Below are 16,175 nucleotides of genomic sequence, written 5' to 3'. Positions count from 1 at the left end.
AGCAGGTGACTGGCTACCAGAAATTATATTTTATTTGGATGATAAGTTCTGCATCACATTTCATGTTTTATAATGTAAACTGCTTGGAATTGTTTTTGTTGTATATAAAAATACAGTAAATCAACAATAAGAAATATCTGACTTTTAAAAAATATTTACAGCATTCCTCAACAATATATTAATGCATTTCAGGTATATTTTAAAAATTATACTACTCTTCGAGTTCTCATTTTGTACCTAATATGGACTTCATTTCATAAGCAAAGGGAATATAGAAGTATTTATGGACTACTGTTTTTCCTTCCACCCTTACCATTGTTTAATATAGGTGCTACTTTTTTGTTGTAAAAAATTTTAATACATACCAAAAGGAACAAAATCTTGTACTTCTATTGTAAAAATGTTGTTGCCTCCCAGGGATACTCTATCGGCCCACAATTTCTGTGCAGTTTTTACAGAAGTAGCATCACAGTCAGATTCAGGATCTGGATTCTCATTCTAAGTTCAAAACAAGATTATTTAAACTGACCAAATCTACGCACAGAGTTAGTAAACTCTGCAGATTATTTCACAGAAATTTGTTTCTTTCTACTGACCATAAGAACTTTGATCAGATTCTTTTCTATTCGAGATTTCTGATCTTCTTTCAAAGTAGAAGCTTCAATAAAACACATATTAAAATGAATAAATAACATAAGTCCTCTAAATGTTTGGAAGAGGAATTATATCCAATATGTTATCTATATATTCTAAAACAGGGCTTTTCAACCAGTGGTACAGGTACCACCTGTGGAACATTGGCACCTAGCAGGTGGTACGCGACCATCCTAGAAAAGTGGTAGCGGGGGAGGGGAATGAGCTGAACAGGTGGCAGCACCGCACAAGCCTGAGTGAGACACGGCTAGAGCTGCAGGGCTGTCAGGGCTCAGCAGAAGCGCCAGGATCAGCGCCAGGCTCCAGCTGGAATGTTGCAGCATCTCCAGGGTCTTGTGATTTACATTCAGATGCTTGGCAACTGATTCATATTTATGACGGTCACAGTGTCCCAGGGTCATGTGAAGTGACCCAAACCTGCTGCAACCACCCAGCAGATGGGGGGGAATAAAAACCAAACACCCCCCCACCCCCGCTGCCAATCCTCAACAGAAATGCTCACAACAATGAAAACCTCGGACAGGAGGAAGAGTGCCACCGGGCGGGCAGGCAGGTGTCTTACTCGGCTGTGGCTTGGGGGGCACTTTTTTCAGTGCCATTGTAACTTCGAACAGTCACTAAGCGAACTGTTGTAAGTTGTGGACTACCTGTATATCACTTTTTTCCTTTTTTTTTTGGTCATCAAGTTTTTGACACCTTGCTAGGCGACTGGTGGTACCTGGATGTTGCCATATGCTAAAAGTGGTACAATGGGTGAAAAGGTTGAAAAGCCCTGTTCTAAAAAACTGAGCAACAATTAGGTGAAGAAATCACAACATCAGGTAAAAATACAAGCAGTAACCATATTTAGGTGAAGTCAGAAGCCATAATTAATCATTACATGAAAATGTTTTAATGTAATTTGAGCTCACATGGTTGCTGCTCTCTTCCTTGAAAACAGGCATGAAAAAAATCAAAAGCTTCCACTTTAAACTACAGCTGAATCTCATTCAAATCATAAACTCTATTTAAATTTTAGTATGGTTAACATAAAGCAAAATTCTATAATTTTTCAATCACCTTATTTCCACTAGCCCTAATTAAGAAGAATCTCAGTTTTTATGAATAATGATAATTAGTCTAAGAAGATTAATAGAATAACAGAGTTGGAATGGACCTTGGAGGTTTTCTAGTCCAACCCCCTGCTCAAGCAGGAAACTCTATACCATTTCAGACAAAACGTTGTCCAATCTCTTTTTAAAAACCTCCAGTGTTGGGGCACTCTCAACTTTTGGAGGCAAGTCGTTCCATTGATTGTTCTAGCTGTCAGGAAATTTCTGCTTAGTTGCTTCTTTCCTTGATTAGTTTCCATCTATTTCTTCTTGGTACTTTGGAGAATAAAACCTTCCAAATTCTCCCAATCATACAAGAGGGAGACATGGATCTTGGCAGTTTGTTATATTTATTTTCTGAGTATTAACCTATGATATAGTGTAACATCAAATCCCAACTCTTGTAAGAGATGTTACTTTAAACCTGCTATATTTATAACCATATCAGCATTCCATCAGAAGTAAACTGGACACCTGCCCTACATCTGAACCTGTTTAAGCATTTTAAGTTTACCATATTTTCTTCCAGGCTTCAAATCTCTGGACAGCATTCAAAGAATAAATGGTGTCCTTCATGAGAAAACATAAAAGCACAAAATGGTTTGATTTTTATTACAGAGGACAGCTTTATGCCTGAACAACAAAAATTCACAATAAATTTACTGGGAGTTCAACGAATAAAAACATAATGAGAAAGCATGCCTTATTGATCCTTATTCACATTTTTCTGGGCTCATCCATTCTTTAACATAAACACACAACACACAATTCCAAATGCCTGTCAACTTGCCCACACTTGCTGTTAAAAACTCTCAGATTGAAACAGAATTAAAATGCCTTGCTTACCTCTGCCCAGAAGCTCTAATGAGTATGTAATATAATCTTTTATTTGGGCCATTAGATAGGAACATTTAAGAGCAGTGGACAGTATAGAAGTCAGGAGAGTCCACCATCCTTCACCACGATAATCACATAAAACATAGTCAAGGAGCCTAGAAGACAGAATATTTAATTAACTTAATATACGTAATACTTTCTATAAAGTGGAGAGTCAGTCCGAATTAGCAGTTAGGGCACCAGGCTAAAAACCAGAAAACTATGATTTCTAGTTCCACTTTAGACACAAAAGCTGGGGACCTTGGCCAGTCATTGGTTCTCAGTCCATGATGTCACTTCACTATTTAGACTACTGCAACTTTAAAGCTGCTTCAGAATTGCAGTTAATTCAACATCTTGCATCAATCCCTGCATCAGTTACCAAGGAATTTCAGGATCAATTTCAAAGTGGTGGCTTTAAATTATAAAGCCCTATGGTTCAGGTTTGAGTATTCAGAAATCTCTTTCAACTAGAATTGGCCCAATCTGTGAGTTCATTCTTGGGATTGGGAATGTTTAAGGTTCCCATCCTATGTGACATTAAAAGATAATCCTTCACAATGGTGGACGCACCATTATGAACATTTTTGTGGCCTGAACTTATTTGCAATACAAAAGGCTCTTGTATTGGCAAACCTATGAATGCTAGCGGTTTTATTGTCAGGCTACCTTCAAGGCTTTTTTTAATGGTTTGTTTTCTCTGAGCTAATTGTTTTTATTATATTTGATTTTATGGACTGTGGGAAGTGAGGGAATTTTTGAGGTTTATATTATTTTGTTGTAAATTATTTGGAATCTTTCTATTCCAAATAGTTTTCAAGAAAACAATACAAAGTTCTCCCACAATCTGTGGCAGTGTACATATTTGTGTATAAAAAAATAACTATATCTTCCTGATGACCTGATGGTGATCAGGGTTTGCTTAACATATACATTTAGGAAATACTTTTGAGTTGGCCAACAATCTGGTGCTGTTAGGATTAGGATAGGTATAGCCATGAATCCTGAAAAGGGAAAGCTGAAAAACAGTTATCATATAAGTGGTCCTACTTAAGAAAAAACAAATATTGAGGATCAAGGCTACATTATATATACCATGAGCTTGTATTTTTTTAATAATTTGGATCACATATTTTCACCATATTGATGAGACAGAAAAGTCTAATTCTCATAGTTTCTAGATATATTAAGGTATTCAAAACTATGCCATAGGACATATATAAAGTCACACTTACTTCAAAGCTTTGGTGTAATCTTTAGCATAATAATATTCTTCACCCATCTGAACCACTGAAAAGAAAATGAGATTATTTCCAATACTTTAACTCATTTAAACATTCAAACGTTTGTTTAAAAATGAAACTTACTCAAGTGACTTTTCATTCTCGGACACTTGTATCTCTTGAATTGCGTAACTGCGTTACTCAACAAGGTGATTATTAGCTCCTAATAAATAAAAAATTATAGCAGTTATATTTGGACATACAAAAACTAGAAACTATAAATGGAAATCAAACTTACAGAATGGAGAACTTTCTTCTCTTTCAGTTGCAGTGCCAAGATTCCCACTTTCTCCTTTTCTGGATCATTAAGATCAAAACCTGCGTAAGACAATGAAAAATCCATTTTAATGAGTTTTGCTCCAAGAAGGGTACTTTATTATTACAACTGTAAGATTCGTGCTTTGTTCCAAGCTAGGAGTACATAGATTCCAAACACTTCCGTAACTTAGGAGAAAGAATGTGTGGAATTCTATTAGATTCTTAAGTTCTTTTGATAAGACTGGTCTAAAAGAATCCCTGAAGGAATTAAATGTATCTGGAGTACATTCAAAGAGTTCTGGCAAGAAAACAATATTTAAAAAACCCTCACCCTAAAACCTCTTAATTGTTTCTTAGCAACAGATAATTTTACTGAACCATTTCTAATAAGCAATGTTCATTTGATGCTGTTTTGCAGATTGCAAATAGTAATGCAGGTCTTGTGTCACATATTTGCCATATGGCATTTATCTCATTTTTTTAATCTTTACATTCTCTTATGAGTAAAATTTAAGACCAGACATTGAAACAGTATCTCTCCAAATATCTGCATATGCAATGAAGTATACACATAGTGTTTCCATGGACTCTCTGATTCATTTCAATATGCAGATCTATTTTCTTCACTAACATCAGTGTAAGGAATATTAATAATGCAAGGTGGGTAGGGTAATATATGAATGGAGCCAAAATTTTGCAATATCTCTTGAATTTTGGCAAAAAAATGTATTTTAGCTGTTATGCCTATTTTAGGGCCTACACCACATTTCCCAGATGTTGCCCATTTCAAAACTGTGCAAAACCATGATAGCAATTTTCAGGCATCTCAATCAGAGAGGGACCAGAAGCAGTCATCAATGGCTTCGGGGAAACTGTTTTTATAAAGTATCTACTGGAAAAAATCAGCTAAGTCAGAGATGCCCAACCTTTCTCGGTTGGCGGACCGGAGGGAAAGAGGGGAAACATTTTATGCACGCATGCAAAAACAGGGCCACAAGCATGGGTATGACACAAATGGAGCAGCGCTAGCACCCACATGACACTTGCTAGCTCTGCCTTGTTTTGTTGCGTGGGCGCTAGCGCTACCTCGTTTTCACCGCATGGCACCATTTTCACCATGTGGGCAATAACGCAATCCCATTTTTACCGCGCAGCGCCTCACTTAGGCCACGCAGCCCCATTTTCACTGTGCAGTGCCCAATTTAGGTTGTGCAGTGTCCCGTTCAGGATGCACGGTGCCCCATTTTCACCATGCAGTTGCAGCGCTAGTGCAAGTGGATGTGAGTGTGCGCACACACTGGCCAGCCTGTCCCGCAGCCCGGTGGCCACGGTCCAGTAGTGCCCATGGCCCACAGGTTGGGGATCCCTGAGCTAAGTCATATTCTGCTGTTGCAGTAAGTTGTTAAATATTTAGGAAATACATATTAGGGTATTCCTGATATATTTATCATGCATGTTGGGTTTTATGCCTGCCCTACAAAACCAATTAATTCATTCAAAAGAACACAAACAAGTCCTGACCTGAACATGGAAGCAGATTTCTGTTACCATTTCTGATCAGTTTATAAGAGCTACACATTTCTCTTCAGACTAAGATAAATGTTTATTAAGTTATTTTTTAATTAAGAAATAAAAAATATATTTACTTAGTATTCCTTGCCTCCATGGTCTTTGTCCATAGAAGTCAAGCATTCCAGTTGGTGTTTCTAATGGATCCGGATTAGGATATATCACAGAAGACTGTAAATTCAACAATTTTTTCTTTACACTTGATTTTTAATGTATGATCAAAGCAATAATGAAATCACAAATCAAGGAAGAACGTTTAAAATGAGATCATAGAAGAGCAACCCTGCACCAACACAATATCTCATACAGAGAGCAAAAATATCAATTGAATCTTAAGATAATAAACTAAATCCAAGTATATGCTTCAGATAACTAAATATCAATGATATTGATTAATAAATATTTGAGCATAGGAGCCATAATTCAAGGAAAAAAGTATACGTTTTGTCCAGGAATCTGAACAGCTATACTAAATACCTTTTTCTTAGAAAACTTTCAGTGGAAATATGTATTACTGTATAATCATTCTATCATTCTATCATGGCCAATTAAAATTTACACACAGGTCTGTAGCTCAAATCTTTCATTTAGTAAAACAGTGGATTGGGACATTAAAAACATTAAATTTTGACTATCCAACATTTATTTGCATTTACTATAGGTTCCACATTCAAGATTTATGTTGATCATGGAAAATGCATACAACTCAGATAAGATAGATGATTCTTTAGCACACACACATTATTAGTGTCAACTTGCGAAGGAGAATTATTTGATATACATCTATAAGGTATTCTTTATATGAAATTCATTCAGGTTACTTAATGTATGTCCAGCCTTATTTTAGGACCTTATATACTTGGTGTGATGTGCAGATTAATTTAATACTTAAATAAATAAGCTTCATAGCCATAAACAAAAGTGAGCTGTAAAATAATCTATGACTCACCTCATGATTGCAGAGAACATTTGCCAATTGCTTCCGTTCTTGTGCATAATATGCTGCCTGCTGATAATAGAAACCTGGGTTTTGTGTTTGAATAGCTGTCAACCCTAGCTTAATAGCTTCATCAAATAGATCTCCAAAAGCCTGAAATCTGTTAAGAAACCACAAACACAAACTTTAAATATTTTACCAAAAGTTGAGCTGAAAATAAAAGTAGTGACAAGAGGAAATTCATGAACATGTAAGATCCTAAGAATCTAAATTTAAGGAAGCACCCCAAATTTTCTAGCTTTCATAATTATATGAAAAAACCCAAAACAATGTGTTATGTGTCACAAAATGTAAAAATAAGAAATAAATTGATTTACACATTTCTTTCTATTGCTTTCCTAGGCTCCTTTGCAGTGTTGCACTCAGAATACATCAGTTATTCATGATAATTTTAAAAAGGAAACTTATTAGTACTAATAAGTTTTTATGATGATTGCTAATTGCTCTAGAAATTAACAAGGTTCACTAGATGACTTTCTCAGCCAAGTCTGTATTTTTATATTATGCACACACACACACACGTTTGTGTGTGTATCCCACCTTTATTATGTTTACAAATAACTCAAGGCGCTGAACATACCCAACACACCTTCCTCATCCTAGACCAAACTGGCTCTTATCTCACAGATTGTCACTGTGAGAATAAAATTATAGGAGAAACCTCCCCCCCCCCCCGCATACTTTGAGTTCAGAGAAAATTTAGGATATAAAGTCAACAAATAAGACATTATTTCATTATTTCAAACTGAGTAAGACAGCCTTCACATGATATTAATGTAGGCAAAAAAGAACATTTTCCAGCTTGAAATACCTAATTAATTAATTAACCAACCATTATACTAAAAATACTTTAAAAACATACTGTTTTGACATCCAGGCAGCATGCTCAAAAGCCAACTCTGCACTTCCTATTTTTTTCTTGCATAGATCGATATGTTTCCTAAACTGTTCAATTGCATCCAGTGGTGTATTATGCTGAAAACACAGGCGACAGATCTAAAAATATGAGAAATTAGAACACTTTATAAAGGTTAGAAACTCAAATTCAATATAATGAAATTGTATATTCGTGTACCAAAAAGCCACAACTTTTATGCTTTTATATGAATCTTTCTATATCCAACCCTTAAATACCTTCACATTTACTGGCATGTGGTCAGCAATACACTGCTTACTACATATCAACCTTAAGGATAAAAATGTTCTTGTCATACATATGTTTCTAGATATCATCAACCACAAAATTTTAATATATGTATACATTGGTATTATTCTACCTTTAAACTAAAAATTGTACAAGTAAAAATAATATAGTTGTTACCTTGTAATTTATAAATCCTGCCATAGTCTTGATTTCCAGCATGTTTGTTTCATGAGCTCTCAATTCATGTACAAGATTAAAGGCAGTTTTGTAGTTTCTAAACATAAAATATTCATTTGGAATATAAAATTCTGTTAAACCAGCGGTTCCCAACCTTTTCTATACCCCGCACCCCTAGAACGCTTTTGTTATATTCTCGCACCCCTCACAAAAGTTCAAAATAACGGCAACAAATTATGCATATACACTATAATTTTGAAACTTCTAAAACCATGTTTTCGCACCGCTTGGAATATCCTCTCACACCCCCAGTTGGGAACCCCTGAGTTAAACAATCCCAAAGTTTAAATGACAAACATGGTAACCTTAACCCTAACCCTTTCCTCAGTCAACAATTTTTCTAAGAAGCAGTTCCTCACATCTTTCAAGTACTCCCACCATTTAATTATTGCCATCAAATTGGTGTCAACTGTTAAGTACATTTTCTGTAGGATGACTCCCACTGCCTTTTGATTTATTTAAGAAATTAACCCAGTGGGGTGGCTAAGAGTTATGCTCATCGTGTTGAAATGAATCAATATTTCTGATATTAGACCATAAGGCAGTTACTATATTTGAGTGAAGTTATTTGATGGGAAGAACATGCAGTATGTACTTAACCCTGGAAAACTGCAGCAGATGATTTAACACCTGCCATACAAAATCTTTCTACTCTTCTACCACCCATTCCCTGCCTTTGATGAACAGACACCTCCACTTACTACTTCAATATTTGAATAAAAATACTTACTTTAGAGCATTTAATGTGTCTTGCTTCAACTCACTGAAGAATGCTATTTTGAACTGGTGTCTAACAAACAAAAGCTGCAACATAACCAATTGACAACATTTTAAACTATGTTATTTTTAATTTATAAACTTTTTAATGTAGGCAGCATTAAATGTGGATCAATATTTCTTCATTGTTAGCTAAACAGTAAGTCTGACACATTTTCAGTGGGTTTCAATTAATTTTGTTCACTAGCATAAGTTTTATTTTTGCTGCTAGATTGCACTTTGTAATTTGCTTTTATAGGGCTTCTAAAATTTGCGTTCTGATATTTTAGGATTATGTTTTATAATCTCTTGGCAATTTTAGTAAAACAGCAGGATATAAATAATTTTCCCAAACTGCTTTTCATTTCTTTCTTTTTCTGATACACAAATAGATATACATATGCAAACACACATCATTCGTTCTTCCACTTTTCCATATGATGAAACATTAATTTTCTAATCAAAATAACAGTAATAGTATTACTTGTTAACAGGAATTATTAAATGACAGTACTGAAATATCACAAGAATGCCTTGGTGAATACACTTTATTTTAATGGTGGATTACCTACTGAAATCTCAATAAAGAAAAAATTATATAGGCAACTCTTATACTAACATTACCTTTAGTAACATTATATGTTTGTATTCTATATGTTCTTACTTCTAATGCTTCATAAATGCTAGTTTACTTTATCTAATCTTAATAATACCTGATGTGTTGTTTTGTTCAAATATTCTTTATGAGATTTTACTTTTCGTATTTCTGTATAGTAATAGGTCTGAGCATGTTCATAGAAAGCATTTTCTAACCTGTGAAAGAAAATCACAGTTTTTTTAGAAACAAAAACAGAGACATATTTCAGAATATGCATAACATTATAGTTAGGGAAAGTCCTATACAGACTGATAATGTTTCTAAGAAAGCATTACAATTATATTTATATTTTGCATTAAAATCCTTCTAACTATTTAAAATATTGTAAAAGAAAAATCTATATTAATCATCCTTACAGTTACTATTTATTTAATGGCAATAATTTCACCTGTCTTTCTCAACTATCACATGCCTTGTTTTGGGAGGATAACTTCTTCTTCCCACTACTTAATCATTCTCACAAATATTTATTTAAAACTTTGTTGAAAAGTTCTCAGAAATCCAAACAGGAAAAGATAAAGAATGGCAAATTACCACAACAAAGTAGGATTATATGCATACTTAAGAATTTAGAAAATGCCTGTTTTAATCTGACATCCCAAAAGACTATAAAACACATACCTAATGAACTTGTCTATGAAGGTTGTAATTGCTGAATCACTGAAAAACAGGTATTTGGATGGGGGGGGGGGGAGGGGCAGATTACTAAACAACCTTAAAATACAACTTAGTGTATTTGCTAGTGCTGTAGAGCAGTCCAAGGAACTTTTAGCAGGTAGACTGGTTAAATAATTTATATAAATAAGTTAAATAATATACAAAAAATATTTTCAAACACTTTATATTTCTGGGGTACCTTACAACTACCTACAGGTACCCCAGATCAAAATATTAGTATCTGCCACCTCAGTTTTATTTTTAATTAAAAAAATTAATGAATGGAAAGCTGACCTACTGTAAAGCAGTTGATAGCCTCCAACATCAGTTTGTTTTGTAAAAGTTTCTGGGCTACACTTTGTTCTTAAAAGGAATTTTGGGAAAATGAAAACAATGCGATTGCTGTAGCTCAGTACTTTGCTAAGAAAAAGAAGATAAAAGGAAGCTGGATATAGCAGGGAAGATTCAGAAGAGTACTAGGGATGGCAGACATGGAAAAAATGAAAATGACAGGTAATCCCCGAGTTACGACCGTTCACTTAACGCTCGTTCAAAGTTATGTGATGAACGCCTCCTAGTGCTTACGAGCAACTCCCGAAATTGCCAGTACTGCAGCAACACAGCAGTCGTTCGTCCTTATGAGTGACTGCAGTGGCTCTGCAACATTCACCCTGTTTATTCCCTCACTCCCCACCCCCACCCAGGTCTCCTTGGAAACCAGGCCTTTCAATATTCACCCTGCAAAGATGGAGATCCTTCACTTTCTCGGCTGCTCCAGGCCTTCAGTGTGTTTGCAAAGAATAGAGGTCTAAGATTGACGCAAGATCAGTGGAGCGAGATCTCACACTACTGATCTCGCATGATCTCATGGTACTTTAGGCCTATGTTCTTTGCAAGAGAACCATATCGAAGTCGGGGACACTTCGACATGCCTCCGGAAGCTGGATCGGCCTCTGCCGCCCAGATCTATGGCTGCAGAGTGATTTCATGCCCCTCCCTGCGGCCGATCCAGGCTCCGGAGGCCTGGAAAAGACCTCTGCTTCCTGGATCTATGGCCGCAAAGCGATTTTGCGGCCTCCCAGCAGCCCAATTCAGGCTCCAGAGGCCTTTTCCAAGCCTCTGGAGACCGGATCCATGGCCGTGGAGCAATTTCACGCCCCTCCAACAGCCAATCCAGGCTCCGGAGGACTGGAAAAGACCTCTGCCACCTGGATCTATGGCCGCGGAGTGATTTTGCGCCTCCCCACCCCCGCAGCCTGATCCGGGCTCCGGAGGCTTGAAAAAGGCCTCCGAACCTGGATCAGGGCACAGGGCCTACAAAATCACTCCGCAGCCATGGATCCAGTCTCTGGAGGCTTGGAAAGGGCCTCCAGAGCCAGGATCGCCAGCGGGGGGAGGGTGCAAAATCGCTTTGTGGCTATAGATCCGGGCTCTGGAGGTCTTCTCCAGGTGGCAGGAAGGGAGGGGAAAGCATGAGGTATCTTAGTGGTTCGGGGAGGCCTTGGGAGCCTGTTCCCTCACTAGGCCCTCCATGGCCTTCCCCACCCTGAAATACCTCATGTTTACATTTATGTGCATTTTAATGAGCAAGAGAGTGATCTCGCTAAAGGAACGAGATTCACTCTACGAGTTTTTGAGTTACAAGTGGAACGGGCAGGCTCCATTACACTCGTAATTCGAGGACTACCTGTATGTGGTTTCTGGTATGGTTTGTATCAATAATTTTGTGAATCTGCAAAACTTCCTTCAAGGTAGCCATTTCATTCATTTTTTAATCCAGCCTTTATTACTTTATAAATTAGTCAAGGCAGCAAACACAGTAATATTCTCCTCCTCCTATTTTCCCCATAACAATTACTCCATGAGGTGCCATGGGCAGAGAGAGAGCGACTGGCTCAAAGTCACGCAGCCAGATTTCATTCCTAAAGTGGGACTAAAACTCATCATTTCCTGGCTTCTAGGCAAGTAGCTAACCTACCAAACTGGCTCTCACTTAATGGAATTTCACAATCCAAAACCCAGGAACAATGTTTTTGTCAGACTACCACCAATATCCTCTCAATGTTTCATAAATACAATCTGGTTTTTTTTCTTTTTGTCCCCTTTGATATATCATTCTGGGCAACCTCTGTTCCCTCCATGTGGAGCACGAAATGCTTTTGGGAAGAGCTTTTATTTATTTCAATATTAGGCCCTCACCACAAAATTTATGTACTTTTTGAACTTTGCAAAATATTTGGCGTTTTTTAAAAAAAATTCTTTTAATCTTGGATTGAAATATACCAAAACATTGAGAAAACATCCCTTTGACTACCTTCTGCTTCAATGTTCTTTGTTCTTAGATCAAATTTCAGACTAGAACAGGGGTGTCAAACTGCCGGCCTGTGGACCGGACATGTCATCCAGAAACCGCGCCCACCCCATTGCCAGCAATGGCGAAAATGCTGATACATTCCACGACGTCATGTGATGTCGTGAGTTTGACATGTCTGGACTAGAGAATGGCTGAACAATGGCTGAAACCTAAGAAATGATGCTTGAGTAGTATGCAGCTTCTAGCTGAAACTCCTTTAAAAGCTTGATGCGACAATAAAGATCTTGCAAAATATGCAGGGGCATGTAACTTTGTATAAAGATACACAAAAAGACTTTAATCCAGTTCCAAACCAGAGATACTCTCATTACTGAATAAATCCATCTGTTTCTCTGAAGTTTAAGTCTGTGTATTCCTAAAATATTAGGACTCTCATTGAATGGAGAAGAGACAAATTCCTTTTTCTTGCAAAGATTGAGGGAGACTGGATGGATTTATTACACCTAACTGGAAATCAATTCTATTTGGACTTTGATGGGAAGACAGACTTATTGTGGAGATGGAATCTATTATATTTAATTAGACAACAATTGGAAAGAGATGGCAATAAGAAATAAACGTGGACATTTGATCCAGGGTGTATTATTTTTAACTTTTGGTATGATTTGGTAAATTTTCTACGAGTGGATTATAATAATAATTTGTTAACAGAGTTTTGAAACTTTAATTTTGTTCTGCTTTAGTATCATTATTCTTCCTATTAACTATTTTGTCACTAATATAATATAAAGCAGACAGGTCAATAATTTGCGTATAGATTTAGTAGTTTAAAAATGTGGGATGGTGATATTTCGCAAGGGGTGGGAACCAATTTTGTAGTAATGTATTAATCAGTATTCAATTGGGGGATAATATATGTATATAGTATGTTGCTTTTTTGTGTGCCTTTTTTTTTAATGTCACCTTGTGTTTTTTCCTTTTTATTTTTTGGAGTTGTGTATTTTAACCTTTACTTGAATAAAATAAAAATAGATAATAAATATTAATAAAAATCATAAATACTTCTAGCTGAAAATGTTTTGGATCCAAATATACTTTTGGCAAGGAATTCATCCTTTTTTTCCTTCAATCTCTGGGGGACTTAGGGGTTTAATGGTAATAACATAAATGTGTGTAAACTTGAAGATGGCGTTTGAATAGGATTCAGAAAAAATAAAAATAACAGCAACCTAACGCATCTGCTTTAGCTTTTTCCTTAACAAAATTAAATCATCCAAAAAATGGGATGGGGACTTTTTTCCTACTTAATTTTGATGGAATAATCTTGGAGCTCTGAAATTGCTAGTCCCACTTTATGTCAAAAGATAAAATAATTGGGAAAAGTAGAAAGTGATTTTAAATTGTGAAAGGCATTGTTATACCAATTACTTTAAAGTAAATCTCACCAGCATGCTTTTAAGGGTATCAACACAAGACTTCTGCCTCTAAAGAAGTAGTGTGGAAAAGCCTATATTTTGCATTATCTGCTTACCTTATAATGTAACCTACAAGATGATCAGTGTGTGGCAAAACAAACAGGGACTTTCCAGAGAGGTCACAAGCATTACATAAAGCTGCTGCCCTTTCTGAAGCAATAACATCTTCTCCTAGAGCAAATACACACAGGCACATTCAAAAATGATTTGAATAATCTTAATCCAAATATTTACAAACTTTAATAAGCTGTATCTAGGAAACAATGAAACAACTGAAAGAAGCTATGTAAACTAGAACATAGAATCACCGAGAATCAACATGATTAAACAGTATCATCAGTGGAATATATATGTGTTTTGTCTCAAACAATTGAATATGCCTCTAATTGGGCCAATTTAACTAATCTACAAACATATAAATGTTAATAAATAGGATGAAGGGTATCTGACTGCACAAGAGATGACCTTCAGCAGAGAACAGATATCTCTTAACAAATGTTCTCTATATCCCAGAGGGGCAAATTCTACTCAAAGCAAGCAGTCTTAGAGATACCTAAACCAGTGATGGCAAACCTTTTAGAGAACAAGTGCCCAAACTGCAACCCAAAACCTATTTATGTGTCGTCGGGTGCCGGGAGAGCATGGCCCATTGGTAGGTATGGCCCATTGGATGGGTGTGGCCAATTGGGTGGGCGTGGCTGCAGTGGTAACAGTAGACTTGGTGGGACTAAAAAGTTCAATCATTCAATTCCAACTTTGCGAGATCTTTTTTTTCCCCGCGAGAAGTTGAAATTGAACCTTTTTTTTTTTTGCACATGGCGGCAGAGGCCTAAAGCGAAAAGATTTTATAAAACCCAACTGAAGGCCTAGGACTGGGGCGACAGCGCTCATGCCAACAGAGAGGGCTCTGCATGCCACCTGTGGCATGCTTGCCATACGTTCGCCACCACGGACCTAAACTATACACCTTGAACTGCACCCAGAAAACAAAAACTGGTAATCAATGCAGCTCCCACAATACAGAAGTTATATGGGAATATCAAAACAATCCCATTCATATGCAGACCTCTGCACGTTGCACTAGCTGTCATTTCTAGGTGGTCCTGTATAAAGGAAATTACAATAATCGAACCATGAGAGGAAAAAGAAAAGGCTTTGATTTTGAATCCAGAGGATGTGAAGACTAAGGAGGCTATTAAGCTGTTAAGAGGACAATTTGATAAATTAATGGCTGACCAAGTGGCAACCAATTTGCGGTTTGCCAGGCATAATACTTTTTGCAACGCTAACAAACCAGGTAGATGGCTAACTTATAGACTGAGGAAAAAGCAAAGGGCTTCTAATATAGACAAAATTGAGCATAAAGGAAGGGTTGTGTTTCAACAGGACCTTATTAAGGATGCTTTTGTGGATTTTTATTCTAAATTATATGCTAAGGAGAAGATTAATGAAAAAGACATTGATGTATATTTGGAGAATGCTAGCATCCCGGTTCTTACGCAAGTACAAAAAGAGGGGATTAATCAATTGATTACAGAAGAAGAAATCTTTATAGCAATTAAGGAATTGAAGGTGGATAAAGCACCAGGTACGGATGGTTTGACTGCGGCTTATTACAAAAATTTACAATTAGAGATGATAAAACCGTTAAAGGAACTGTTCCAGACAATCCAGAGGGGGGGAAAGGTGCCTCCGTCTTGGAGAACTGCTTTTATTTCTTTGATTCCGAAGGAAGACCAAGATGCTACTCAAGTTAAAAATTATAGACCGATATCGCTCTTAAATACAGATTACAAGATATTTGCTAAGGTGTTGGCTAACAGACTGATGAGGGTTCTGCAACAGGTGATTCATGGGGACCAAACGGGGTTTATTAGTGGTAGGCAAATGAAAAATAATGTGAGGCATATAGTTGATGTGTTAGAGTTTTTGGAAAGGAACAACCAGATCCCTGCGGCGCTAATCTTTTTAGATGCTGAAAAAGCTTTTGATCAACTGAATTGGCAATTTTTGATGAAAGTTCTAGATAAAATGGATTTTGGGGAAAAATTTTTACAACCGATTAGGGCATTATATCAAAAACAGACTGCCCGAATTATAGTTAATAATAGCCTGACAGAAGCATGTAATATCGAGAAGGGCACAAGGCAAGGGTGTCCGTTATCGCCCTTGTTATTTGTGTTAACATTAGAGATATTATTGGTTA

General features: G+C 36.6%; 1 protein-coding gene across 3 annotated transcripts in view; it reads right to left on the bottom strand.

Annotated features, from left to right (window-relative positions):
- The window catches only part of TRAPPC11 (trafficking protein particle complex subunit 11), a 51,898-nt gene that overhangs the window by 30,013 nt on the left and 5,710 nt on the right, over nt 1–16,175 (bottom strand). For all 3 annotated transcript variants that reach the window (XR_014493040.1, XM_083367445.1, XM_083367446.1), the window contains exons 5-17: nt 14,026–14,140; nt 9,579–9,678; nt 8,840–8,913; nt 8,050–8,146; nt 7,591–7,724; nt 6,681–6,828; nt 5,809–5,902; nt 4,143–4,222; nt 3,989–4,067; nt 3,857–3,911; nt 2,592–2,737; nt 597–658; nt 366–498 (exon numbers count right to left, since the gene is read on the bottom strand). Coding sequence is in view for 2 of the 3 variants with exons in the window: in XM_083367445.1 (XP_083223571.1) it covers nt 366–498; nt 597–658; nt 2,592–2,737; nt 3,857–3,911; nt 3,989–4,067; nt 4,143–4,222; nt 5,809–5,902; nt 6,681–6,828; nt 7,591–7,724; nt 8,050–8,146; nt 8,840–8,913; nt 9,579–9,678; nt 14,026–14,140 (1,317 nt within the window). In the remaining variant the exon portion in view is untranslated. The remainder of the gene's footprint in view (nt 1–365; nt 499–596; nt 659–2,591; nt 2,738–3,856; nt 3,912–3,988; nt 4,068–4,142; nt 4,223–5,808; nt 5,903–6,680; nt 6,829–7,590; nt 7,725–8,049; nt 8,147–8,839; nt 8,914–9,578; nt 9,679–14,025; nt 14,141–16,175) is intronic.

The sequence above is a fragment of the Vipera ursinii genome (genome assembly GCF_947247035.1).
Source record: "Vipera ursinii genome assembly, chromosome: 7".
Lineage (NCBI taxonomy): Eukaryota > Metazoa > Chordata > Lepidosauria > Squamata > Viperidae > Vipera > Vipera ursinii.
This window is presented reverse-complemented; position numbering and strand designations above follow the sequence as displayed.